We start from the raw sequence: 27,435 nt of genomic DNA on the forward strand, positions 1-27,435 counted from the left end.
AGTTGCAGAATTTCCAAGACGGCGGTCACGTCAACCATAGGTATTGATGGTTGGGTAGTACTATAGTCCTACTCAACAAGTGTTGGAAAACACGCCCCAATACATTTGTGAGGTTAAACCCCCGGAGGAAGCACTGCGTATGGTGTTCTTACTGATTCTGTTGAATGGAAATTTGCAAGAATTGACGAGAATAGCAGGATTACCTGGTGTGTTGAGTTAACTCGAGATGACTACCCCACTTACTACTATTTTGGGGTATATCATGCAGGAATCATACAATCCACACAGGAATTCCAACTGCATCGAAAGGAGTTAGCAACCTTGGGAAGAGTAGATACGCCTATGGCTGGCTACCCAGCCTTGGTTCACATGTTCAACATGGGTTCCAGTATACGGCCGCTTCTACGCCTTTGCGGGCTTCCACCCCGAAATGCAAGCGAGCTTCATGGGATCTTGGATTAGTTGCTAATAATGGTGTTTTGATTATTTACGAGCTTGATGCCAAAACCACTACCACTAGTATAACTTATTGTTTGCTAGGTCCTTCGCTCAGTATACCGATGACCGCTTCACCTATCTGTCACTGATGATATGGAAGCTGTTACTATTTTACATACCTGCACTCAATTATGCTCATTATGAACTGGCCGTCACTCGCCAGCATAATCCTATGACGAGTATTGCACCCTGTCGATCCACTAGAATCAGGAAATTGCTGAACAATACGAAGCGACCAGAGAAAACAACATGGTAGCCCAAGCCAATCTCTTCGCCTTACTTCACAGCGTCTCTCCCGAGGAATGCGAACGTTGGAGGAAGCGGGCACTCATTTCGCCGCAATATATTTGCTCTTTCGTTGGGTGACTTGGGTCCAAGTTGATTTCACTCTTTCAACTTGAAATCGAGTGTGATCTCCCATTCCTTTGTTCGAAACCTCAGTGATCCATTGAAAACAACATGGACTGCAAGACAAGAACATCCTGATGCAACAGACAAGGACCAAACAGAGATTTTCGAGGTGGGAAACACCCAGTGGAGATATCTATTTCTCAAATTCCATCTTTTTGAGACTCTGGTCAAAGCAGACAAAGACGACACCACGATCACATGAGAAACAGTAACGACGCCAAAGGAAGCGGAGCAGCATTCTGCCCATGGGTGCGGCAAAATGATACCCGAAATTCAGCACTTATTTGAACGGCAATTTGATAAAAAGAGGCATATAGAACTACATCATATCCGGTTCTTTCAAATTGTGCCAGACGAAACCATGGAATACTTTGGCTCGAACGCTGCAAGTCACCTGGGCAAATGCCGCTTACCCTTAGACTTCCCTTGGAGTTTATAATGATGTATATGGCGACATTCCTGCAAAGCCAATCACGCCACGTCTTCAGCCTGAGGGCTAAGATACTTATGGCAACGACCGGATACGAGTGGGAGAAGCAGAGGGGTGGTGATTCTCGCAAGATATGTGACAATCATACATGCATTATACATCTAAGTTAAAGCTCAACACAACAGAAAATACCCAAGGTATAGATCTAAAACAGACAAAGCACAGAAAATCAAAGAAATCAAATCATATATCCACATGTAATCATATCAAGGCAATTCATTTCCCACAAACTGCCTCAACTGTCCACATGCCTCACTAAATAATACACCTTGTAAAACTGCCTCGCCTTCACTAGCAGCCCAGCGTCCAGCATCAGTAAGATGACGCTTCCACGCGGCTTTATCAGTGCCACTAAGATCAGTCCAGTGACGGAGTTGATCAGCTGCAGAAAGCTGTTCATGTTGTGCAGATGAGGAAGTCTCGATAAGGACGCTTTGCTCGGCTGTTTCGCCGTGCTCGTTACATCTGACGATCACAGATAGAGAGTGTGGAGCCTGGGTCTCGAGATCGGCAGGTGCAGCACCAGCCTTATGGACACGGTCGAGAATATCCTTTAGACTTCCCAATGCGTCTTCATTGACAGTAACGGATTCCTTGGTGTTGTGGTTTGGAATGAAATGAGTATGATCAAGAGGGTCTTCACCATTTCCTCGAGATGGAGACAGAAAGTAGTCTAGATAAGACCCTTGGCCTTTCTCTGGAGTAATGTATTCTACCGCCCAAGACCTGCGCATATCGTCGGAGAGCCAGTTCTGGGCACCGAGGTAAGGTGGTGTTCCGCCGCGAATTTCGAGATAGACGAGGACGGCGAAAATGATTGCAAGGAATGAGCAGAGCAGCAAGGCGAGGTAGGCCAGTAGTTCGCACATCTCGGAAGGCCCGGGTAGGGAGAGGGTATAGCGGGGTGTACGTGAAGAAGCGGGGAAAGGAGAAAGTGGGATAGTATGAACGACAACAGTGTTGCCCATGCTGGTTGAAGCAAGCTTGACCTTTTGCGGAGGTACATCTGGGGTTATGGGGTGGGCAGGGGCGATGAAGGCTGAGAAACAGAGCCTTGTCATGGAGAATGGGTGTACATCGCGGAGGGTAGTATATGGTTGGATCTTCTCGTAGCCGCGGTTGGGACCATACTCGACCGTGAAGAGTGAGATGGAGTGATCGCTACCACTAGCGGCAATGATGGTTTGTTGTTGACCAACCGGGTTTGTCCCAAGCGCACAAACGTCGAGTCCTAATCCGATCTTCACGGCCCGAGGAAGCTTGCGAAGGCGCATGATCTTAGCTTGAGTATCTTTGCTCTTTGGCAGCCTGAGGAGAACCAGCTCGCTTCCGCTGCGATTGGGCGCATTCTGCAGGAGAAGAATAGCAGTAGGGGAGAGGAAACGCAGAGCCCGGAACTTGGGGCGAGCGGCTCGCGCACCACTGCTCGGCAGAGGGGTAGTATAAACGCAGTGAACATCTGGGGCGGCGTTGGAGCGTGTCGACGAGGAAATCTCGCCAACCATCACATCTGTACCATTTGTATATGCCACACGGAACCGTCCACGAGAATTGGTGGTCTGATCAGGGTCGAATTCAAGGCTCATAAGATCAACATCTTCTGCTTCCTCGCTTCCGCTGAGGCGAATTCGACCAATAACATCAGATTCAGATGGCGAGGCAGTAGCTTCAAAAAACACGATCTCGCCCGATCGTGCCAGTCCAGTGGAGATTGCGCCAACTCTGGGTTCCGGGGTGCCCTTCTCATCAAGCCTCGGCTTCTTCCAAGGTGACAGTCTCATCACACGCTGATAAGCCTCGCCCGCTTCAGCACCGCTCTTGAACCGGAACAGCGAGTTGCGAGACACCAGCTCTGCCTTTCCAGGGATCAACTCTTCCGTTGGCTTCGCATCTTTTGTCTCTGCCTCTGCCTTCTCCTTCCCTTCCGACGATTCCACCTCAGTCGATATAGTCACTTTCCGGGGAGCATCGAAACGAAACGCGCGCATATGCTGATTGTTGTTCTTCTTCTGTTCCGCTACCGAGCTATTAATTCCAGCAAAAATGACCAGTGAGTGTTCCTCATCGCCAACTTGCGGCGCGACCGCCAACGACGTCACCGAGTCTTCGTCGCGCGATAAACTTAATTCAACGACCTCCTTGATTTCAGTCCGATGTGATGTATCTAGCAGAGACTAAAAAGCAATTGTTAGAGCCTTATTCAATCAACCACTATTAGCTCCACTTACGATCTTGTTCCCAACTCCGCTACGGCCTTCGCCGCCTCCGCCACCAACAAGCAGACGACCATTATCGCGCGGGTCAAAGTCAGCCGAGAAGACTGGACATGAGAGGGTGATTTTCGCGGTGTGGACGATAGGTGCCATCTTGTCCTCCGCTTATGTTTTCTGTTCGCCTGGAGAGAGAAAGGAAGAGGACAGATCTGGGAATGATCGGAGGTTTCGATTCCCCGGATTCTTGGCGCGGATTGCCTGATTGGGTCATGCCGAGAAGCTTGACTATACGACTTTGACTTTGTCTTTACAATGAGTAGTTTGATAGAAGAAGAAGAAGAAGAACAAAAGCAAATAAGATGTATAAGAGAGGTAAGAAGCTTTACAGACTGAAGAACAGAAAAGGTGTATATTTTTGGAAAAAAGAGGTCATCTCTACATCTAATCGACTTCCTGGCCAGTGAACTCAGGAAGACGCTTGGCAATATCCTCCCAGGTCTCGTCACCATCGGCGAGAGACTTAACAGCCTGGAGAATATCATCCTCACTGGCACGGACCTGGCGGGTGGAGTCACGGTCACGCAGAGTGAAGGAGTTGTCCTTGACGGACTGGAAGTCAACAGTGATACCGAAGGGGGTACCGAGCTCGTCATTACGAGCATAACGCTTTCCGATACTGGCGGAAGAGTCATCGACACGGTTGGACACACCGAGACGACGCAGCTTGGAGGTCAGACGTTGGGTCAGGGGCTTGAAAGCGGGGTTGGTGGACAGAGGAACCAGCAGAACCTTGGTGGGGGCAATAGCCGGAGGGAAAGACAGGACCTATTATGGTAGTTAGTATTATGAAAGAAAACAAAACAAATATGGAGTATGGAGTATGGCAACTTACACCACGGGCCTCATCGCCAGCACGGGACCAGTAGACATGCTCAATCATGCTGTACATAATACGGCCGATACCAAAGGACGGCTCAATAACGTTGGGAGTGTACTCGCGCACGTTATCAACACGGGTACGCTTCTCAATAGTAATAATATCCTTCTCCAGCTCGACCTTGCCAGATCCAACACCCTCAACATCGACCTCGATCTTACCGTCCTTCTCCAGATCCAGGGACAGCTTCTCACGGAGCTCCTGGGACAGAGCCTCAACAGCGGCCTCGACGGTCTTAGCATCCTTCTTGAAGCGAGGACCGAACTTCTTCTTGTCAAGATCGATCTGGAACTCCTCAATACGCAGAGGCTCGGAGCGAGTCTCACGAACAACAAGAGGAGCACCAGTCTTGTTCTTGTGCACAGTCAAATCGTAGGCACTGCGGTCGGCACAGCCAACACACTCAATCCAGCCGTAGCTGGTCTGGAGCTCAGCATCCCAACAGTCAGCGGCATAGTGAGCCATCTCGTTGGCCATGTGCTGACGGAAACGCAGCTTGGTGAAGTCACAGCCAAGCTTGACCAGGAAGAGCTGAATACGAGCCAGGAAGTAACCCAGGGTCTCGTTGTCGACCAGACCAGTCTCAACAGCGTGACCAATAGTCATCTTGGTGACCTTGGTGCTGCCAGACAGCTGAACATTGCGGTCAAGCAGGGACATCTCAACATCCTTAACCTCGACGAAGCGGGGGTGCTTCTTGCCACCCTCGGGGTCGACGTAGTGCTCGATCTCAGCCATGAGGAACTCGCGTACACGCAGCAGACCAGCGCGGGGGGGAGATCTCGTTACGGAAGGACTTGCCAATGGAGGCAGAGGCGAAAGGCATAGACTGCTGGTTGAACTCCAAAAGCTTGGCGAAGTTCAGGAACTGACCCTGGGCAGTCTCAGGACGCAGGTAACCGGGCATGTTGCTGCTAGGGCCAATAGAGGTCTGGAACATAAGGTTGAAAGCGACGGGGGGCAGAACGGGGCCATCGGTGGCGGGGTTGCGGATATCGTGCTTGTTGATGAGCTTCTCAAGCGCGGGGCCGTCGAAGTTATCAATCTGTGCGAGAGTCTCCTCGTACTCCTTCACAAGGGCATCGTCCAGCTTGACAGCCTTCTTCTCGCCCTTGCTCTTCTTCTTCTTCTTGGCCTCCTTCTCCTCGTCGACCACAACCTTCTGGCCACGCGCTTCCTTATCACCCTTCAGACGAGCCTCGAGAACCTCCTCGACCAGGTGGTCCGCACGGAAGATCTCGCCAGTCTTGGGGTCCTTGCACATCCAGTCGGCGAATTTGTCCACATGGCCGCTAGTCTTGAGAACCTCGTGGGGGGGTGAGCATGGTGGTGTCGACCTCGAGCATATCCTCCTCAAGAACGAAGTGCTTGCGCCACAAGTCGGTCATGTTGGCGACAAGGGCAGTTCCTGGTGGACCATAGTCATACAGACCGGAGACACCACCGTAGATCTCGAAGGAGGGGGTGTAGAACATGCGACGGCGAAGCATTGAGTCCAGGACGTTACGATCGACCTCCTGGCCGGTCCTGGTGGCGACGGTAGCCATCTTGGGATTTCGTTTGGATGGCTTCGGGGGCTTGGTCGAGCAGGTAAAAGTCCTGAGGCTGAGGAGGGATGGAGGGGAAAAAGTAGAGGAGCGGGGGAAAAGTCGCGGAAGCAATTGAGTCATCCAATCGCATAGGCTTCTAGCCTAGACTTATAATACACGGAAGAAATACAATAAAAAGAACGAAATTATTAAAAAATTAATAAAGAGTGGATTGAGACCAAATCTCTCCGCTTTATTTTTCTTTTTCCACCTTTAACTCCTTTTTTAATCAGTTAAAAAGAGATCAACAAGTCGCGTGGTCGGAGCGTTCTAATTGCCCGGAGAATCTCCATTTCCGATCTCCGTGATAATTTATTTTCTTGCGACCAAAAAAAAAAAAAAGTAAAGAGCTTATCCAACCAACGTTTTTCCCCATATTTTAACGATATTCAAAATGGGACTTAAAGGAAAAGGAAGACCTCCGCCAGGTGCGGAGGGTGATATCAAGCCCGCCAACAAGCAACGTCGTCAGATGATGCACATCAAGCGCAAGAGAGCGAAGGACTCTGAGCGCCGAGCCGAGCGATATGCATTCAAGAAGGAAGAGGCCAGGAACCCCAAATTGAGAGAGGAACGATTGAAGCGCAATATTCCATTGACTCTTGACCGTAAGCGAGTCTGGGATGAAGCCGACAACGACGCCGACGAGACAGGACTGGGATTGAGTGTTGATGTTGAGCGCATCAAGCGGGCCAAGCAGGAAGAAGAGGATGAGCTAAACCGACCCTTGGAAGAAGGAGAGGATGATAGCGAGGCACCCGACTCGGACAACGAATCTGTCGACAGTATGATCGCTTCGAGTGACAGTGAAGATGAGGACGAGGATGAAGAAAAAGATGAAGGTCGCGGACGAAAGAAGTCCACTCTTCCCACTGCTACGGAACGTGCTACCAGCCCGACACAGTCCACAAAAAGCACCAACATGAACCTGGCACCCGAAGCCCTCGCAGCGAAATTCCCTAGCCTCTTTTCCTCGGAGCCAACCCCAACCCCCAAGGTTCTTATCACAACCTCAATCAACTCTACGCTCCACAAAGAAGCCGAAATCCTTACAGAGTTTTTCCCGAACAGCGTGTACATCCGTCGCACAGCTCACCGATACTCGCACAAATTCTCTATCCGTGAGATCTCCAAGTTCGCCGCAAACCGCAACTACACAACTGTACTTGTTCTCAACGAGGACCAGAAGAAGCCCAGCGGTTTGACAATGGTTCACCTGCCTGTGGGACCTACCTTCCACTTCACTATTAGCAACTGGATTGAGGGTAAGCGATTGCCCGGACACGGCCGTGCCACAGATCACTGGCCCGAGCTGATCCTGAACAACTTCCGCACACCTCTGGGTCTTTTGACTGCGCATGTCTTCCGGACTCTGTTCCCTCCTCAGCCAGAGTTTGAGGGCCGACAGGTCGTGACACTGCACAATCAGCGTGATTACATCTTCGTGCGCCGTCACCGATACGTCTTCCGTGAGAAGCGAGAGACAGAGAAGCCAGTTGTTGGTGCAGATGGAAAGGAGATTGCAGGAGTTGAGGGTATTCGAACTGGTCTGCAGGAGCTAGGACCTCGATTCACTTTGAAGCTGCGTCGTGTGGATAAAGGTATCCAGCGGGCTAGTGGACAAGAGTGGGAATGGGCGGGTGGAATGGAGAAAGAGCGGACGAAGTTCCAACTGTGATTACTTTTTTTCTTATTTCTTGCATGGGGTTCTGGGAGTATCAAAACGTCGATTTCTGGGCATTTCAAATACCTATACCTGACTTATTGAATGAACATAATGTCACTGATTATAATGGGAGTCTGTATAACCTCGAGTCCAAAATCTCAAGACGAAGCTACACTTGTTCCTTCAAGCTTCAAGCTTTCAATCCAGACTCAACCTTGGTTAAGCTCAAATTGCACTGCCTCAGTAGTCTATGTACCAAGTTAGGTTCAATGTGGTGAAATCCGTCGTGGTTGTTTATCTACCAACCCATAGACGTAATAATCACGTACTACTGACCCCATACTAGGTAGTACTCCCAGGGCTGCCACTACCACCAGCACCTTACACCAGAATCCTATTTCCCATGCATTCTTCAAGTTTCAATCTCAATTTCACCTAGCCCCAATCAGATCAATCATGGTGTCTAAAAAGCAAGATCAAATCATATACATAGAACTGGCATTATGCTGGATTCTTGTCATCATCGCCGCTTTCGTCTCTCTAGGCCTTATAGGCCTTATTTCCATAACTCTCTGGGAACATTGGAAAAAGTGTTGGGGAAGGATGACCGCAAAGAATGTGAACGATATTGAGAGTTCTGAGGATGCTCGCACCGGGACTACAGTATATGAACAACCTCATGCTGACATCGTACCCCCTGGACGCGCTCTTTCAGATATGGATCGGGGTACATACAGCTTGAAGGAGTACCAGCCCGAGTCTCCTGATTCTGACTCCGGGATTTATTCCGAGTCCCCTTCACCTCTGTATGATACCTAGTTCTGGACAGAATTTCAAGCTTGAATGATGGCAGGTCTGGGAGTCAAAGACTGCCCCAATGAAATATTGAGTCGATCAACAAGTTTCATTCTGCTAGTGCTCAGGTGGGACTTGTGGTTTGTTACATTGGCACTGCCCAGGGAATATGACAAGTGTATGTGAAAACATTGAACGAGAAAATTGAAGCTGGGCTGACTTTTATATAGTGACTTGGAGTACGATATGCGGATTTCTTGCTTGTATTCAAATGGTTCTATTATATTGCCTAGGTGGTATTGGGAGAAACCCTACTTGTGTGTAATATTCTACTACTACCTAGTGAAGAGGGGAACCGTTAGGCAGTGTATTCTAGATACACGGGTCGATCCAGCTAGCATGAATGGATAACACCAACCAACATGTAGGTTGTGGCCGGACTACCCCGTAGGGGTGGGATGAGAGATGTGTAGGAGTGTGTATTCTAGACTATAACGACGGGTATTCTTGTACGTACAAAGACGGGACTGAAAACATGACAAAACAGAGATGTAACCAAACGGTAATTCTTAGCACGGTACGTGTAGTAGGGGGACAGGGTACCCCACTACACTAGGTATACCTTTATTGTGTTAAGGTCACCTACTACACGCACATGTGCATGTGTACATTCAAATGTTTTAAGTCGGAGCAACTTCGCTCAGTACCTAGAGCAGCCATATTTTCTTCACTCCAACATTAATGCTACTGCCATGATTTATAGAGTTTCCAAGGTTAGAGTCGGCGATGAGATCGGCGGCGGCAGACTCGGATTAGTATCCATGGATGTAATAATCACGTACTACTCATATGCTCCTGTCAACTGCTACTACACTTCAATCTATAGAGTATTTTGCCTTAAAACTTTACATAAGTCCGCATTCATCTTTGCAGATGTCAAGTTTCACTGGCAACTTGAATCATCTCACTCAGCCCGGCCAATATAAACAATCATGGCATCATTCAACTACCTAATAGTACCTCTGGGTATAGCCGGTATATTTGGTTTCTTTTTTGCCTTTATGGCTATCTACTTTCCAGTCCTCCAGGGCTTTTTCTAATCGCTCGTTGGCCTCGTTGGCGAAACTACCTCCGGAGAAAGAAGGCCGCAAGGGTGAACGATACTCAGAGTGCTAGAGATACTCACACCGGATCTACAGTCTATGAGCAACCTGTCATCAAACTCCCTGCATTTGCTCATTTCAATATAGATCGGGATAGATGCAGCTTGAAGAGGTATCAGTCTCCCGATATTGAGTTACAGGATCTTGAGGCTGGCTGGCAGGCTGTTACCAAGTAGCCTGGGCATCCTATTTTCTCTTTTACCTCCATGCGATATCTATTAGTCTTGAAAATTTGAACCAAACCATGATGTTAAACGAGGGATGGATCTGGAAGTTTAAAGACTCAGGCTGCTCTGATTCAATATTGAGTTGCTTTAGGACGACGGTTTTATTCTACATAATCGGGATTTATTTTCATTTATTGCTTTGAGAAACTGCATGTACACAAGGAATACAATATCTGGATATGATAGCATTCTTTTCTTAGTACTCTAGGGTCAACGTCACCACATTCACATGCTCTATGTACATTCGAGTCGCCGGGGATGAAATAGGCCACGGCATATATCCATGCACGTAAGAATCACGTAGTACTAGTACTACTGTCACCCGATACCACACCGGATTACAGTATCTGTATCAGTAGGTATCTCATTTCAAATGTTCAAGCTCCCATCCTTCAAGTTTCAACCACAATCTCTCTTAACCCAACCACCTAACCCGATCAAAATGGCGGATACAAATACACGAAACAGCTCCCGATGCTATGGATATCTTATGTTATATAATGGTATCTATTTGGTTTGCTCTTGCCGGTGGTGCGGTGCTATACCTCATATTTCATATTGTAAAAAGAACCTGGAACTTTTCGCAGGAGAATCGAGGAAGCAAGGCCAGGAGGGTGAGGCAGAGTAGAATAAGTAGCGAGTCAGATTCAAGGCCCCTCACTCGCACCGAGCCTACATCTACTGTATATGAACAACCCATGATCACGACTCCTGGACACGGTCTTTCGGATATGGATCGGAATACGCGCAAATCGCAGTCCTCTTTTGTTGAGTCACAGGATCTTGAGGCTCAGGCTTGGACTATTATTAAGTAGCCTGCGAATAGTCCGCATGGACGAGATGTTACAGATCTGGATACTTGTATGTTGAGATCTCAAGGACTGCTCTGATTATATCTTGAGTTCAAGTGTTGCTGGAGAGTTTCATTCTACTACATGGTCGAGACTTGTTATTTGTTTCTTTAGGAGCTTGAGTCTGCGTGAGGAACCTGATCAATTATCTGGAACCTTGGAAACGGAAACATTGTACGGGGAGAGGAGCTGAAGCTAGGCTGGATTATTCATAGATAATTCAAGCTTGAGTGCACTGGGGTGCAGATTTTGATATCTTCTTTCAAGTTGCTTGGTATATGATTGTAAGTCAGAAAATCCTAAGCGGGCCTCTAGGGTTTGAAACACTGATTACTCCTCACCTAAGTAGGTAGGCTCTATCAATACCTTACTAAGTACTAATAAATGAAATACTACTAACCTTGGAACTAGTTTAGTAGTACATAGTATTATATGTATTTACTCCCGAGGTCAGTGAATATAAACGCTCATCAAACCTATATCCATATATAGATGAGTCAACCCAAACTCACTGGCCTAGTTTTCATACCATATGGACTCTATTTGTAGATTTCGATCCCCCAATAGCTCTAAGATTATACAGAATATATCTAGTAGTAATGGTACCAGTGATACTAGTACTAATATAGACATGTGTTGGAGTCGGCGATGAAATCGGTTGCGGCATCTATCATAATCCATGTGTGTGGATACCTATAACAACTTCAAATGTTGAATCATATACATGCACATGTATACACGACCTAGACACTGTCACTAACACTCATACTGAAATATAGCTTCAATTACAGTTCCACTTAGTTCAACCATATCCAACCCGGTCAAAAATGGCGAATGAAGTGACTGACAAGGCGCTAGACATTTTTGTGACTACAGTTGTGTGGGTTCTCATCACGGGAGGTATTATACTTGCCTTGATTATATTATATGGTGTTATAAAAGTGACCTTTCAATATTATTGGCAGGGTCAGAGAGGCAAGGCCACAGGGGTGAAGGAAACACAGAGTGTTAAAGAAAGCAACACTCAGTCTACTGTGTATGAACAACCTGTTATCACGACTCCTGGACAGCTCTTTCGGATATGGATCGGGATACGCGCAATCAGGATCCGGCCCCTCCTTATATTGAGTCAGAGGATCTCTAGGCTCAGACTTAGACCACTAAGTAGCCTGTGAATACTCCGTATGTTACCTAGTCTTGGATAAGATCATGGTCCTGCGGATCTGAAATCTGTGACTCAACATTGAAGTGCTTGAGCCTTGAAATGTTGAGACTTTAAGCACTGTTATGATTATACCTTGAGTTGCTTGGAGTTTTATTCTACTAAATAGTAATCATGACTTGTTATTTGTTGCTAGGTGGGAATATGATATCATCTAATGTTCTGGAAATGGAAGCATTGAGCGGAGAGAGGACCTGGACCTGGGCTAAATTATTTCATTCAGCTTAATATCAGCCCAAAATACTGACTTTTATCTTGTCTTTGCTTAGTATATGGGTTTAATTTAGAACATCCTAAGGCATTAGAATGGATATTAAGATAACTCCTCTATACCTCAAGTGCTTACCTATAAATCTACTTATAGTACCCCTATCTCTAAACAGGTACTACCTATTAGGTAGTACTATTAGTAGTATTACTAGTCTATCTACATGCCAGTAGTGAATATAAACGCTGATCAAACCCATATCTGTATACTATAATACCCAACGCACCCAGCGAACTCATATGGATAATACCACCTGGGCAGTAATACTTTCATGACATGATGGACTCAAGCTCTATTCATAGAAATAGATCATAATAGATCTTTCCAAAATAAAATAATACTAGTGCTATATTCTACTAGTACTAGTATGGATATACAGATGTTAAAATTGGAGTCGGCGATGAAATCAGTTGCGTCATTTATGCCAGTGGATACCTATCAAACTTGAATGTTGAACTATGTACACAACTTGAACGCCCTCAATAACACACACCGTGACTTCAATACAAAATTTCACTTAGTTCAACCATATCCAAACTGATCAATAATGGAGAAGAGCTTCCCTGATAAGTTGGCAGGCCTCACTCTGACGGTACTTGAGTGGATCCTCAGTATCGGCCTTTGTCTACTCGTGTTTGGCGCCATACTAGCCGCCTTAGTTTACGTTATAATTGGGATCTATGAATGTTATGAGGAGCGTCGGGCAATCAAAGCCATCAAGGCTATGGAAGCGAACGATACGGAAAGTGCTGAAATAGGTGATACCGAGTCTACTATGTATGAACGGACTATCACCACAACCCCTGAAGACAGTCTTTCGGATAGGAATCAGAATGCGCGCAATCAGGATTACCCACCCGATTATGTTGAGCTACAGGATCTTGAGGCTCAGATTTAGACTACTACTAAGTAGCCTGTGAATACTCCACTTCGCATGGTATAGGTAGTCTTGGACAGGATGTTGAATAGGTATTGGTGGATCCGAATTCTTGAGGGTTCAAGTACTGTTTTGATTGAATGTTGAGTTTTTGGTGCTTTGCTCTGGCTCTTGCATTGAGCCCGAGGTTGGAAAATTGAATACGATATGAAATCTGGAGGATACGAGGATGGGGAGAGGAATGTGTACTAGTAGTGGCTGGCAGTCACAACTTGAGAGTCGGCCAAATCATAGTGTTATCTGAATATCTTTAATCTCTTTTCACTAACTCCACAGTTCAAGTTTTAAACTGAGATTAAATAGAACCAAGTTCATAAAATGTTGGGCCAGAATCTTCAAGGTATTGTATTAAATCTACTCTACGCTGAGAAATATGGACACATAAAGCACGTTCATGTATCAATTTAACGAATCCACATCCATATGCGAACACTCATACTAAATCGGCTAAATTTGTCAAATTATACATATGTAGCGTTTTGACTTACTACTAGTATAATTAATTCCCATTTTCCAAACTGAGAATTCTCCCGCATGGAAGTTGATACTGTACAAGTCTTCACGCCGCGCTTTTCGCGGCACTGCCAGTGAAGCAGCGAGCATTTGAAATTTGGAGAGGTATGTCCTCAGCACGCGAGTGCTTGGCTAGATGTGTCCATATCCTCTCAGACAGGGACCTTGGGATGTTCTACATAATGACTGACACCTCTTTTTATATAAGTACCTACAGGGTTACCTACAGGGTTACCTACATGGTTACCTAGAGGGGAAGGCTACCTGTCATATAGTTAGATATAGGCAACTGGCAACCCTACAGATATCTAAAATAGAAGTAAGAGATAGCTAAATAAAGCGGGATATATTCACATGTGCATGTTTAGATATATGTAATAAATAAAAGAAAAATAGTCTATTGGTAAATCTGTGGTCTCTGAGTAGTATTCTGCCAGACGGTGAGAAAACTCGAAAACCACTGTAACCCAAGTAGAAAAAGAGGTCTATTGAGCTTGAATAAATTGGAGCACTAGAGTGCTAGTATCATGGGGCAATATGGTGATTTCAACTAGTATGAATAGGCTAGAATTCCCGAGTCCTTCACTTCAGGTTGGTTGATAGAGCCCATCCATAGGTAAGACTCATCTAAGATAAATTTGACTAGGAGAAGACATAAAGTACGAGTGTTTCGAAAGATTGAACGAAATAGAAATCAGATTGATGGGTATTGTAGCCCAGTGGATACTAAAAATAAAACCTTCAATTCAGACGCAAAACTAGGTAGGTTGTCGCTTTTAGAGACAGGAGATACGCAGCGCATGTCAGAATCGTCAACATCAGTATCGTAGAAAGTGAACAGGAACTGCGGAGCGGAATAATGTCAAAGTGGTATGAGGGAAACAAGGTCTCCTGTGCAGGATGATAAACAGGTAGAGGCATTAGGAACAGCATCAACCAAGGACAGAAGATTGAAAGAGAAAAAGAATCGACAGAACGCCTTATTACCCACGCCAAGTGTTCTGTATGATGTGCAGGGGTAGAGAAAAAGAAGACATCCATGGAAATTTCCATGAAGGGGTGTCTATGCAGTGTTCGGTTCATTCTTAAGAGACAAAATTTGGCAGAGCGATGAAAGGGAAAAAGGAATGACCTAACCGGAGGGCGTTAAATGATACCCATATGTGCGCAAGACAGATGATCTTCAAGTAGAATGACGGGATGAAGAGTGAATTGGGGGTGTTATGCTGGGATTGGAGTTGGCTGGTTTTCCTGATCGCAGCCCGGAGCTGTGAAGAGCAAAAAGAGACCATATTGAGGCAGAAATTATTTCATCTAGCCGGTTGCCTTCTTCCAGCGTAACAACTCGGCCAAGCTGGCCAGACTGCAGCCGGTCGACAGGAACTCATGGGCAAGTAACTCATCTGCAGTGGCACGGCTGCGGACATCAACGCAGAGACAAACACTCAAGAAAGCCTTAAGTTCCTTGCTCAGCTTCTCCGGCTTCTTCAAACGCGGAGTACCATTCGTGGCAATCAAATACAGGGCTTTCAATGGCTCCTCGTTCAGGTAAGGAGGCTCGGACTCAATCAGCTCAATAGCCATGATACCCAAGGACCAACAATCGACCTTGGGGCCGTACTCCTTCTGCTTAACAACCTCTGGGGCCATCCAGTAGGGAGTACCAACCATGGTGGCTCGCTTGTTCTTGGACTCGGTAAGCTTGGCGCAGAAACCGAAATCGGTGATCTTAACGTGACCAACACGGTCGAGAAGAACGTTGTCACTCTTGATATCACGGTGGATGATGTTCTGGGCGTGCAGGTGGGCCAGCCCCTTGCAAGTCTGTAAATTACGAAGCGGTTAGTATAACGTGTAATAGAGGGAATCTCGAAAATGAAACATACCTCGGCACAGATGGTGGCAATCTGGTTCTCCTGGATGACTGGGTTGTTGTCGATCACATCGGTCAAAGCACCACCCTCCATGAACTCCATAACGACCCAGAGTTCATTGCTCGATTCCTGCAAAAAAGAATCCAAGAAGTTGACGATGTTGGCGTGCTGACTGTCCTTCATGACGATGATCTCGTTGACAATCAATTCCTTACGAGGCTGACTGCGCAGATCCATCTGCTTAATGGCGACCTGGCATCTTGGACCATACTGTCGGTACAGCTCACGAGCCACTGCCGATGTGGCCCCTTCTTTAACACGCGCAACATACACGGATCCAGAAGCACCTTGACCAATCTTGCGTTGCTTACTGTAAGACTCATTGGGATTGTCCTTGGAGACTACTGATCGCAGACGGTCCATGACCTCATTCTCTGACATAGCCGACATGCGCACCTCCTTCTTGTGTGGCTCGGGCTTCTTGGTCAATGCTGCCTCTGCTTGACGGACACTGTCCGGAACAGCCTTGGCAGCCGGTTGCTTGTTAGCAATGTTCAATGGCTTGACCTGCTGCACCGGTGCGGGCAGTCTGCTTGGTGGAGGACCCTGAGCCTGCTGTGAGCGACTAGCTTGAGAAGCCTGAGAACGGGCATCGCTTGGTGTGTTGTAGTGTGAAGACGATGAAATCGATCCGTTGCCACTCTGAGAACCGCCACCCGGAGTGCGGACATGAGACTTTCCATAGGAGTTCTGAGATGATGGTGGTGCTGGAGCTGGTCTTTGGGCGGTCAACTGACGAGGATCGGGACCTGGACTGCGTGAAGAACCTGGTGCTTGGGGGGCAGGACGGCTGGGCTGATAGCGGGTGTCGGGAGATCCTCCATATCCACCCAACTCCTGCTTGGCCAGGGGAACACGGGCCTTGGGCAGAGAGGCATTGTACTCTTGGTCCTCTCGGCGACGGTTCTCCTCCTCGACACGACGACGTTCCTGGTCAGCCATTTCCTTCATACGCGCGAGTTGCTGCTGCTGCTCTGCATTGCGGTCTCCAGTAGTGGGTGATGAGACGGAGCGCATACTACCTGACTGTGTGGTGTCTAGGCGCTGCATTGGACCAGGAGGTGCAGGGCGAGGAGGAGCAATTCCACTGCCCATTGATGTACTTGTGGGCAGCTTAGGCGGGCTTCCCGCGGCCGCTGGTTTATTCATACCGCCATAGTATTGCGGGTTCTGCTCTCGCATCTTGATGTCAGAGTAAAACTCCAGAACCTCAATGACAGCTTGCGGGTTCTTCGCATAGTCTTCTTCTGTGATGGCGGATGTGGTCAGCAGCTTCTCCCACTCTGGAGGCAAGCCTATGAATCCACCAGATTGCGCGTCAAAGCCAACATGCACACGGTGGCTGAAATTAGTTGGGTTGCTGACTCCGCCCATGCCAGGGCAACGTTCATAGATCTTATCGATCCATTCATAGATCTCTTCGTCATTCTTTACCTCACAGGTGATGGTCTTGGTGGCCACATCACGGGTGATCAAAGCAACCTTATTATTAACATCCTTTGGATTGGCCAAGCGGGTGATATCAAAGGCCAACTTGGTGTCCTCTGATCGCTGGACAGAAGTGACGGTGGAGAGAGGGAAGGACAGGACAACCTTCCCAGATTCAGTCTTTAGAAATTCGATTTTGTATTCGCGCAAGATAAGCTGACGCTGGTTCCACGAGGCAAGAAACTTGTCTTCCTTGCAGCGCACAGGACCCTCCTTCACAATAGTGACTCCACCGGCGGTTTGGGACCGGGCCAAGGACGGGGTACTGGTGTTGGGGAAGAGAGATAGACCGGAAGCGGGGGTAGTCGGAGAATTCAAGCCCATCTGATTGAAAGAGGTAGCTACCTGGCTTGTATTACTGGCGGGGAGTGACAATTTGGGCCGATCTGTTGGGGGGGCGGGGAGCCGGCCCCGGATTCATGAACTGATCTGCCGAATACATGGTGCCGCTAATGTTACGCGGGTCAGCAATTGTTAGGGCGCATCGCGATTTGTTTGTCTCAAGTGCATCACCAGACGCGTCGGGGGAGAATCGCAGGACTAGTGTTTGCTGTAGAGTTATCAAACTTACTTTCCATATGAACCCATGCTGGCGGGGATTCCTTTATCGGGTCAATGAGATGGATAGGATCAATGGTGAAAGCTGGGGTAGAGAGGAACGACTAAGCGCGCCGAGAGCACGCCGAGGGATCACTGGGATCGCCTGAAGCCTGCTCCAAATCTCACAATTCTAATAATCAAAGAAGATTGGAGGGGTTAGTTAAGATTCCAAAAAGAGAATCTGAGACGCCAGGGTCGGATAAGGGATCAAGGAGCGATCCCGCAGTTCCAGGGGCTAACGGGGTAGGAATGGTGGGAAAAACTCACGAGACAAATAGATAAAAAAAAATAAAAAAAAAGAGCCGTCCTCGCACTGCGAGGATAGCTCGAGCAAAAACACAACAAAAGAATACAAGAACGATGGAGTTCAAAAAAAAAAAAAGGTGGTGGGGGGGGGGGGGGGAACTTGAAGGGAAGAAAGGGAAGATCAAATGTTAAAGGGGCGAAATGGGACTTGGGCCGGGAAAGATGATCCCCAATTTGATCCCCTGAACCACGTTACTCTTTCAGGAACTTGTATATTAATGTATTAGTGTACTAGACCAGGGTAAGAATAACGAATTAAATGGAATAATTGAAATTGAATCTGATCCAGGGGAATCTAATCAACCGAAAACACTCAATTCTACCAATCAGAGACTAGTTGAGTACTCCATCCACGGTCGCAATGATTCTGGGCCAGGAACAGATACCAGTTGACTATTCGTGGTAGATTATGAATGGTATGAACTGATTTAAACCATTGGAAATAGATATGATGAAATAGTTCAAGTTATGATACTAGTATAGATATAGGATAAATAGGGTTATTTTATCTGTGTTTACCCTTGGACGCCTAACAGGGCTGATAGTATAGTCTCATATACTCTATGAAGTATGTAGTAGATATCAGCATAGTCAGAATATTAGGGGCATACACGGTACTAATACTAGATACTTCAAATGGTCAAGCTAGTATAGATAAATCTCTATAAAGATAATTAATAAATATTCATATCTATAAGCAGATAAAGTGGAGATTTATAGAAGCTTCGATGTTGGAGAATATCATTCATATAGTACAGAGGTGCCACTCCAACGTGACTCCATACCCAGTAGACACTAGGTCAGTATGGCCATAAGATAAAAGTTACAATATGTACAGATTGCCGGTTAGGGCAACTCACTCCCCAAATGGATGGTTAAACTTCAATAACCCATTTAACCCACCAACCCACCCCTCATGGGCTTCGCCGCCCATAGATCTTCGCATGACGCTAGGCACGCCACCATGCCACTCATTCTGTCCATGCCGCATCTCCTCATTCCACACCCGGACCTCCATGCCAATCGCCATCCCTTGGCCCAGATTCACTCCATCCAGACTGACCTCCAGTTCTCGGCCCCGGTTCTTTTCGCTCAGGCGGAGAGTGATCGGCGTACTGAGCGGCAACACGAGGGGCCGAAAGCTAAGACTCCGAGCACAGATAGGCGTCAGCAGGATTGAGGGCACTAACGGGTGCACGATACTGCCACCGCTACTGAGACTGTATGCAGTACTACCTGTTGGGGTAGAAATGATGATGCCATCTACCACAGCCTCAGTCAAGTAACGGCCCCCAACAAAAATGTCCACCACTGCCAGATGCGGCTCTTTGCCACGATGGATAAGCAGTTCGTTCATGACGTAGACTCCTGCACCCTGGTCACTTTTTCCGCGAGTCAGAGTGGTCTCACGGCCATCTCCCGTAAATAATCCCACTTTCAGACGATTGCGCATCAAGATGGGGGCGCCACGAGTTGATCCCATCGACTTCCCACGCACCGAGGACCAACCAGTTGGTCCCATGGAGTCGTCTTGGGTATCTGACGACTGCGGTAAGGCCACCATAGGTTTTGTTTCCTCTTCTAGCACCGACGTGCGATCTCCAGCGCCAGCCCCCGACATGTAAACTTCCCGAAAGGCTCGTTTAAACTCGGAGAATTTCCATTCACTTAAAAATCCCAGGGTCCCCATGCTGAACGATAATACCGGGGGTACATTGGAGCAGGTCGCAAATAGTGAGGACGCATGGAGAATCGTTCCATCTCCTCCAAGAGTCACGGTGAGGTCGATCTTGTCATGAAACGCATTGGGAGTTTCGTCTAAGGACGCAGTATAGACAGGGAATGAAAGGGACGAATGAACTTCCGCGGCAGTTTTAAATTCGAGGACAACGGCGGTAGATGGGTAGGTGGAGGAAATATGACTGGCAGAGAGGAGTTAGGCTAAATGAGTTATATGACCAGCATCGCTCAGCTATGGGACATACTTGACAAATTCAATAAGGGATTCTGTCACTGCTGGAGCGCAATCCTTGCGCACTAACAGGATATTTCGTGGCGGTGCTGGCCATTGTAGAGAGAGAAGTTCGCCCTGGGATTCTGATCAAATGATTAACCTCACAGCTCAAAACATTTCCATTCTCTCAGAGTAGTCAGCCACACCTTGGAATTTTGGGATCAGTCGGCGAGGCAAGGCGCTAATGTCACGAATCTCGTGACAAGGTGCAGACGAGGAAAAGCACCGGCGCAAGGCCAGGCTAGGGACGCGCCGGAAGGCCTGCATGGTCATAGCCACTGTCAGGTATTAATTTGGATATGGCGAATCACCTCTGACATGGCCCAAAGAGAAACCAATCTCTAGAAAGGAATAAATGAGTCAACAATGAAAGCACATATGGTCCACGGGTTAAAGACAAGGCGGAGAGGATAAATCATTGGGCCCCACCGCTCTCGAAAGCACTGACGTTATTGAAACCGTGGAAAGCTTTCAAGCTTGTTGTTCACGAGACCTTGCTCCTCTCTTAGAATCATTTTATATATTCTTTCCCTTTTCCCGAGCTTTTTGCTTTTCTTGATTTGTTTGTTTTTTTGGACTCCTGAATATAATTTTCTTTCTTTTCATCAACCTCTGTCGCTGCAGTATAGGGCTATAGCCTGAGGCTGTGGAGTTGTTGATCTGCGCCCCCGATCCCGCCAGCTCCCGCTGACCACAAGACAAATACTTCCCCTCCTCAATACTGGTGGTGTGTTTTGCACTCACACCTTTGTACCTACCATTATATCACATACCCCCAAAGCTTGGATTTATCTTCTCCTACAGCCCATTTGGGCATCCATTGTCTGTCATGAGCTCAACCGAGGCTCGTCAACGCAAGCCTCCCACGGCGGAAGCGACCGAGCTTCAAAAACATACCACCAAACCCCCCACCGATCCACGTCTAAAGCATGGCATTGCTATGCAGATCCTCCGGTCACTCCTGCTGGCAACATGGTTTGACTGCTGCATTATTATCATCTTTGTAACTCAGCTCATCGGCTGTCCTCTATACTTCATCAACAAACAATGGTACTACTTGTATATGGCATACACAAAACAAAATTTCGGGCTGGTGATCACGGCCCTTACAGAATGGGGTAGCCCAACACTATTCCGAGTCAGCGGAGATGAAACCGTTCGGGGGCAACTGCATCTGTCTGAAGATGGCATGCTGCAGGCTGATTTCCCAGAGCGCTTAGTCTTGATCGCCAATCACCAGATCTACACCGACTGGGTTTATCTTTGGTGGTTCGCCTATACCAATGTCATGCATGGTCGGATCTTCATCATCCTCAAAGATTCATTGAAGAGGATCCCTGTGGTAGGCCAAGGAATGATGTTTTATGGTTTCATCTTCCTAGCACGAAAATGGCTCTCGGACAAAGCTCGCATTGAATACCGGCTTCAAAAACTGAAGACCAAGTATATGGGCAACAAGTCAAAAGACTCCCAATATGACCCTATGTGGCTGTTGATTTTCCCAGAGGGAACTAACCTCTCTATCAACACTAAGCGGCGGAGCGATGCATTTGGAGAGAAGCAGGGCCTCCCATCCTTCAATCACCAGATCTTGCCCCGATCCACGGGGCTGTTTTTCTGTCTACAACAGCTACGGGGAACTGTGGAATGGGTATATGATAGCACTATTGCCTATGAGGGACCTCCGTATGTTTTCTTTTTGATCCTCGAATCTAAACAGTACTAATGATCCTCTAGAAAGGGAGTGTACCCAGATAAGTACTTCACTCTTCGATCTACATATCTGCAAGGGCGACCACCAACCTCCGTGAACATGCACTGGCGCCGCTTTGCTGTTGCAGATATCCCCCTAGATGATGCTAAGGAATTTGAAGAATGGCTGCGAGCTCGATGGGCCGAGAAGGACCGACTCTTGGATCATTACTGGGAAACGGGTCGATTCCCCTCGGACTTGGCCGGCTCGATTGAAGCTAAGAATGCCACGACCGAGCAGAAAGTGGCTGTCGATGCTGGATATGTTGAATCCTATGTTCGTTTACATCATTGGATTGAACTTGGTCAGATTTTTGCTGCCTTGGTTGGTTTAGCGGTAGTGTGTAAAGTGGTTTGCAGCTGGTTTCATTGATTGGCACGGTGCGCGTTGGACATGACTCTCTTCACTCTTGCCTCTCACAAGACATGACTATCAAGACCTAGATAATATTTATAAAGAAGAATATTCCTATACATACATTGAACTTTGAACATTGAACCTAAAGTATCAACAATATCTAGTGGCATGAATTGAATGAAATTCTAGTTCCTTCAAGTTGGACACACTGCTCAGGTGGTATAGTAGTTGTTGTTTCATACTTCAAGTGTGCATAAGTACTGTATAGAATACAACAAAGGGAAATTGAAAAAAGTTTTTGGAAAACTTTGCTTTTTGATGCTCTTGAACTCTCAGGATTCCAAGTAAATATGATTTGCTTAATTATATAAAACTTGAGATATTGACATACGATGTTCATGGAAACGGTCTTCGAAGGTGATGCATTTGGCAGTAACAAGGCGGTGTATACATGTGGCGGTGCATGTGCTCCAGCCACTCCATTCAATTCTCAGGATCCAGAGCAGCGAGCACATCTCCGACTGGCGCGTTTCATGCGATCGGTTCTTCCAGTGAATTGATTATCCTTAACAGATTCAAATGGGAAACCACGCTTGATAATGAGCTAAAAAAAAAAAACTCACTACTCATTCTCCTTTTTTCTACCTTCATCCTACTCACATCATACTCGGTGGACACCCTGGACCGTCGGCTTGTCTCAGCGCGTGGTCGCAACCATGACATCCCTCGAGAATGCCGGTAGCCACACCAATGGCTTAAATGGCGATGCCATTCCTGCCCCGAGCTCTTTCACCGCGCTTCGATTCTCCGACATTCCCGATGCCATTGATATCCCCGCCTCCAGCTTCGACAGTGAAGTCGAAGTCAGCCTCCTTGACCTCCCCGAGGATCCTACCGAGCTCTGCACTCTGCTAGAGAATGAGCGTGCAGCCAAAAACTTCTGGGTGATTATCGCGCTCGCCTATGCAAAGCGAAAGCAAATCGACCATGCCATCGATATCTTGAACAAGGGTCTGGCCTCCGTGGCTCACGGTGCCACCAAAGAAAAGCTCGGCCTTTTGGGCTGGGTCTGCTGGCTATTCATGCTTAAGAGCCGACAGGCTCCTCGTGTGGCACCTGAGGGTGAGCTCTATTCAGAAGCTAAGACCAAGGACCACTATCTCCAGCAAGCAACAGCAACCCTGAATGAGGCATCCCGCTTGAACCCGGCATACCCACCTTTGTTCCTCGCCCGGGGTGTTCTATGCCTTCTCCGTGCATCTCTGTACCCGCCTCGTGCTGTTCGTCCTGGCGCCATTGATACTTCTGAGCGGGTGGAAGCCCTGCGCCAAGCTCTGAAATGCTTCGACGACTCGTCCAAGGCTTTTGGCGGCCGCAATATTATGGCTATTTTGGGTCGTGCCCGAGCGCATTACATGCTGGGTCGATACGCTGAAGCTCTTGAAGGTTACCAGAAGGTTCTGATGAAGGTGCCAAATCTCACTGATCCAGACCCTCGCATCGGTATCGGGTGTTGTATGTGGCAGCTAGGATTCAAAGATCAAGCCAAGGCCGCCTGGGAGAGATCGCTGTCTTTGGTAGGTCTACAAAAGAACAGAAAGATATGAATATCTCAACTAATCGCTTTTTTCAATGCAGAACCCCGAATCTAAGGTTGCGAATATCCTCCTAGCTATTTACTACCTCTACGACAGCTCTCGCCGGTCGACTACCGATCCGATGTTCGGATCTTTGTACAAGGTCGCCATGACCCAATACACCCAGAAGGCCTTCAAGCTTGACAAGGAATACCCTATGACCTGTGCCATGTTCGGTGGTTACTTCCTCCTGCGCAAGCAATACCCAACTGTGGAGACGCTAGCTCGCAAGGCTATTGAACAGACTGATGTCATGCCCATTGCCAGTGACGGCTGGTACCTCCTTGGGCGCAAATCCCACTATGAGAACGACAATGCACGAGCCACTGAATACTACAACCGTTCTGATCAGGCCCGTGGTGGAGGTGAGAAGGGCTATCTGCCGGCCAAGTTCGGTGCGGTGCAGATGCAAGTCTCGAACAAGGACTTTGATGGCGCCAAATTCCGCCTGGAGAAGATTATCCAGCAGTCTAAAAACCCGGAGGCGATGATTCTCCTTGCAGCACTCCATGCAGAAGAGGTCTTCGCTGTTCAAAAGCTCGGTAGCAAGGAGGACAAGTCAAATGAAGCAAAGCGGGCGATCAGCCTGTTGGAATCAGTTCGATCAATGTGGAAGGATGAGAAGCTGAATATGACTCCCGATGAATCCGTGCTGGTCTATTTGTCCCGACTTTATGAAAGCACGGTCCCCGAGAAGAGCATGCAGTGTCTCGTTCAACTGGAGGGACTACAACTTGCTGCTATTCCCGCTAGTGCTCGACCGGAAGGAATTGAAGATGAGGAAGAAATCAAGAACGCTCTTCGTGAGCACCTCCCTCCCCAGTTGCTCAACAATATGGGTGCGTTCTTGTACCAGAACGAGAAAATCGCGCTTGCTCGTGGAATGTTCCAGTCAGCACTCAACGCCTGCGCTCAATTACAAGAAAAAGAAGACAACAAGACCAACGTCGATGCGCTCATCACCACCATCAGCTACAACTTGGGTCGCACTTACGAGGCAGCAGACATGTGGGATGAAGCCAAGACGGTCTACGAAGGTCTTCTAGAGCGACACAGCGATTATACAGAAGCCAGTGCTCGCTTGACCTACATTAGCTTGCGTCAGAGTCCTACCGATGAAGGACCTAAGAAGATGGCCAAGTTGTATGAGGCAGAGTCCACTAACTTGGAGGTTCGCTCACTCTTTGGCTGGTACCTCAGCAAATCCAAGAAGCGGACGGCCAACCTCGCCGAAGATCACGAGCAGCGTCACTACAAGCACACTCTGCAGTACCATGACAAGCATGACCGGTATGCTCTGACTGGCATGGGCAATGTGCACCTCCTCTCAGCCCGTGATATGCGTCGTGATACCGAAGCGGAGAAAGAAAAACGCCGCAAGGTTTACCAGCGTGCTGTTGAGTTCTTCGATAAGGCCTTGCAGCTTGATCCTAAGAACGCTTATGCCGCTCAGGGTATTGCCATCGCTCTCGTCGACGACAAGAAAGACTACAGTGCTGCTGTGCAGATTCTCTCCAGGGTTCGTGAGACCCTGAAGGACCCCAGTGTTTACCTCAACTTGGGACACGTCTACGCTGAGCTCCGACAGTACTCACGCTCAATCGAGAACTACGAGATTGCTCTGTCAAAGGATCGCTCTCGCGATGTGCAAATTCTCGCATGTCTCGGCCGAGTCTGGTGGTTGAAGGGCAAGCAGGAGATGAACCTGGTTACCATGAAGACCGCACTTGACTACGCTCAACGCGCCCAGGCTGTTTCTCCCGATCAACTTCACCTCCAGTTCAACGTTGCCTTTGTACAGAACCAGATTGCCCAATTGGCGTACAGCCTACAAAACACCCAGAAGACTCTTCAGGATGTGCAAGACGCAGCCGACGGTCTGAAAGAGGCTATCGAGACCTTCGAGCGCCTTTCCAAGGAGAAGAGCCCACCATACCCCAGCGCAGCCCTGGAACAGCGTGCGAACATGGGTCGCACCATTAGCAAGCAACTTGATCGTGCGATGCAAGCCCAGAAGGAATACGAGGAGAACAACGCCTCGAAACTCCAGCAAGCACGTGAAGCCCGTGAAGCCGCTGCTAAAGAGCGCGAAGAGGAGCTCCGCAAAGCGCAAGAGGCTGAAATTGAGCGTAAGCGGAGAATCGCTGAGGAGCGACAACAGATGGCGGAAGACACAGAGCGACAGGTTGCGCAGCGAAGGGAGCGAGAGCAAGAAGCGTATGAACAAGCAGCGGCGTGGAACGAGGAGGTGGACCGCAAGAAGAGCGCTTCTAAGCGAAAGAAGAATGGTGGAGATGATTTTATTGCTGGGGATGAGGAGGGTGATCAGGAAGGTAGCGTTGAGCCTGAGAGTGAAGGCGAAAATGCTGCGCCTAAGAAGCGTCGACGACTGGAGCGTCGCTCTGGTGCGAAGGCTCAGGCGAGCAAGGTTGCCAGCAAGACTTCCAGCAAGTTCAAGAGTAGTGAAATGGTGGTTGACTCGGATGATGAGGGTGAAGAAGAGGCTGCCGCTACTCCAGGTGATGAGGATGAGGAGCTCTTTGGAGATGATAACGATGAGCCAATGCAAGATGAGGAGGTCGCTGCCCCTCGTCGGAATAAGTCCTCTCGCCGCATCGTCGATGATGATGATGAGGACGAGGAAGAAGCAGTGGCTGTTCCAGAAAATCCGGTGGAAGATGATGATGAGGGAGAACTCTTCGGTGACTCCAAGCCCGCTGAAGCTGAAGATGAGGAGATGGAGGATTGAGTTTGATCTTCACGATAAGCATAAGTTTCGAGCTTTCTTTTCTTCTTTTTGTCATTTTGCAGAAATTGTTTCGGCGTCTGGGAATTCGTTACAGACGTTTCGTGAACCCTTGACATGTTTGCGAGAATATTTCTTTCATGTGTAAATTAGCCTCTTTGATAATTTTTATCCAATACCTATTCATATGCCTTATATCTATTCCGTCTAGCTCTATGGCTGATAGACTTGAGGTTTCAAGCTGATGGTGCAAGGTTCGGGTCGGTCAGAGTCTCAAATGCACATACCTGAGTATCGGACTGGGTATAGTATTCCAAGGTTATTGGTATAGCACCCCTACACACTTGGGCATTAATTGTTATATTAAGAGGAGTAGTCCTTCTACGCCTGCTCCTACTCGTCTGTCTCCAATGAGTCGCGTTTCTCCTAATCGGCATCTCTAGATTGTCCATGTCTTTGGGTCCTCCGAAGCATAGCAATCTCGCAGAAGTAAACGCCATGTCTTTCCCTCCGATCCATCCTCTAGGGACCTTTCGTCTCGCTCGGCCATCCGATATCCTCAGAATAGGCATAGTCGCAACAGCGAGTTTGCGCTACTCTCCCGTATTCAAATGGGAACGACCATACCACGAAAATTTTCCCGAGGATACTCTCCTCGCTTATCGGAAGGAGTTCATAAATGCCCTCAAAAGCGAAGACAAGATCGTCCTTGTCATTGAGTATGCATTAATTAAAATGAGTCCATAGAAGCCATTATCCCAATAGATAATGAATGGGAAGCTCCTTTGGCAGGCGAAAAAGTTGTGGTAGGGGTTATGAG

The 27,435-nt window shown here is 47.8% G+C and overlaps 8 protein-coding genes across 8 annotated transcripts; 4 read left to right on the forward strand and 4 right to left on the reverse strand.

Moving 5' to 3' along the window:
* Positions 1-1,605: 1,605 nt before the first annotated feature.
* On the reverse strand, positions 1,606-5,813 carry N7483_001676 (uncharacterized protein; the record flags this gene model as incomplete). Its single annotated transcript, XM_057085113.1, has 5 exons — positions 1,606-3,573; positions 3,628-3,771; positions 4,063-4,437; positions 4,505-5,345; positions 5,380-5,813. 5 exons carry the CDS (start codon positions 5,811-5,813, stop codon positions 1,606-1,608), a joined length of 3,762 nt encoding a protein of 1,253 aa, XP_056951262.1.
* A 28-nt stretch (positions 5,814-5,841) lies between these two features.
* Positions 5,842-6,096, reverse strand: N7483_001677 (uncharacterized protein; the record flags this gene model as incomplete). Its single annotated transcript, XM_057085114.1, has 1 exon — positions 5,842-6,096. One exon carries the CDS (start codon positions 6,094-6,096, stop codon positions 5,842-5,844), a length of 255 nt encoding a protein of 84 aa, XP_056951263.1.
* A 436-nt stretch (positions 6,097-6,532) lies between these two features.
* N7483_001678 (rRNA-binding ribosome biosynthesis protein RPF1) lies at positions 6,533-7,816 on the forward strand (the record flags this gene model as incomplete). Its single annotated transcript, XM_057085115.1, has 1 exon — positions 6,533-7,816. The coding sequence occupies one exon, from the start codon at positions 6,533-6,535 to the stop codon at positions 7,814-7,816; it is 1,284 nt and encodes a 427-aa protein (XP_056951264.1).
* Positions 7,817-12,877: 5,061 nt separating this feature from the next.
* On the forward strand, positions 12,878-13,228 carry N7483_001679 (uncharacterized protein; the record flags this gene model as incomplete). Its single annotated transcript, XM_057085116.1, has 1 exon — positions 12,878-13,228. One exon carries the CDS (start codon positions 12,878-12,880, stop codon positions 13,226-13,228), a length of 351 nt encoding a protein of 116 aa, XP_056951265.1.
* Positions 13,229-15,094: 1,866 nt separating this feature from the next.
* N7483_001680 (serine/threonine protein kinase CLA4) lies at positions 15,095-17,526 on the reverse strand (the record flags this gene model as incomplete). Its single annotated transcript, XM_057085117.1, has 2 exons — positions 15,095-15,604; positions 15,667-17,526. The coding sequence occupies 2 exons, from the start codon at positions 17,524-17,526 to the stop codon at positions 15,095-15,097; spliced, it is 2,370 nt and encodes a 789-aa protein (XP_056951266.1).
* Positions 17,527-18,964: 1,438 nt separating this feature from the next.
* N7483_001681 (NADH kinase POS5) lies at positions 18,965-20,395 on the reverse strand (the record flags this gene model as incomplete). Its single annotated transcript, XM_057085118.1, has 3 exons — positions 18,965-20,030; positions 20,094-20,205; positions 20,269-20,395. 3 exons carry the CDS (start codon positions 20,393-20,395, stop codon positions 18,965-18,967), a joined length of 1,305 nt encoding a protein of 434 aa, XP_056951267.1.
* Positions 20,396-20,951: 556 nt separating this feature from the next.
* On the forward strand, positions 20,952-22,247 carry N7483_001682 (lysophospholipid acyltransferase family protein; the record flags this gene model as incomplete). Its single annotated transcript, XM_057085119.1, has 2 exons — positions 20,952-21,808; positions 21,860-22,247. 2 exons carry the CDS (start codon positions 20,952-20,954, stop codon positions 22,245-22,247), a joined length of 1,245 nt encoding a protein of 414 aa, XP_056951268.1.
* A 701-nt stretch (positions 22,248-22,948) lies between these two features.
* On the forward strand, positions 22,949-26,618 carry N7483_001683 (putative RNA polymerase II transcription elongation factor (Ctr9); the record flags this gene model as incomplete). The annotated part of the gene is made up of 2 exons (XM_057085120.1): positions 22,949-23,809; positions 23,871-26,618. The coding sequence occupies 2 exons, from the start codon at positions 22,949-22,951 to the stop codon at positions 26,616-26,618; spliced, it is 3,609 nt and encodes a 1,202-aa protein (XP_056951269.1).
* Between the last annotated feature and the right edge of the window lie 817 nt (positions 26,619-27,435).

This window comes from Penicillium malachiteum, assembly GCF_028827825.1.
Source record: "Penicillium malachiteum strain IBT 17515 chromosome Unknown utg000001l:1.0-8184562.0:1.0-8186909.0, whole genome shotgun sequence".
Classification (NCBI taxonomy): Eukaryota; Fungi; Ascomycota; class Eurotiomycetes; order Eurotiales; family Aspergillaceae; genus Penicillium; species Penicillium malachiteum.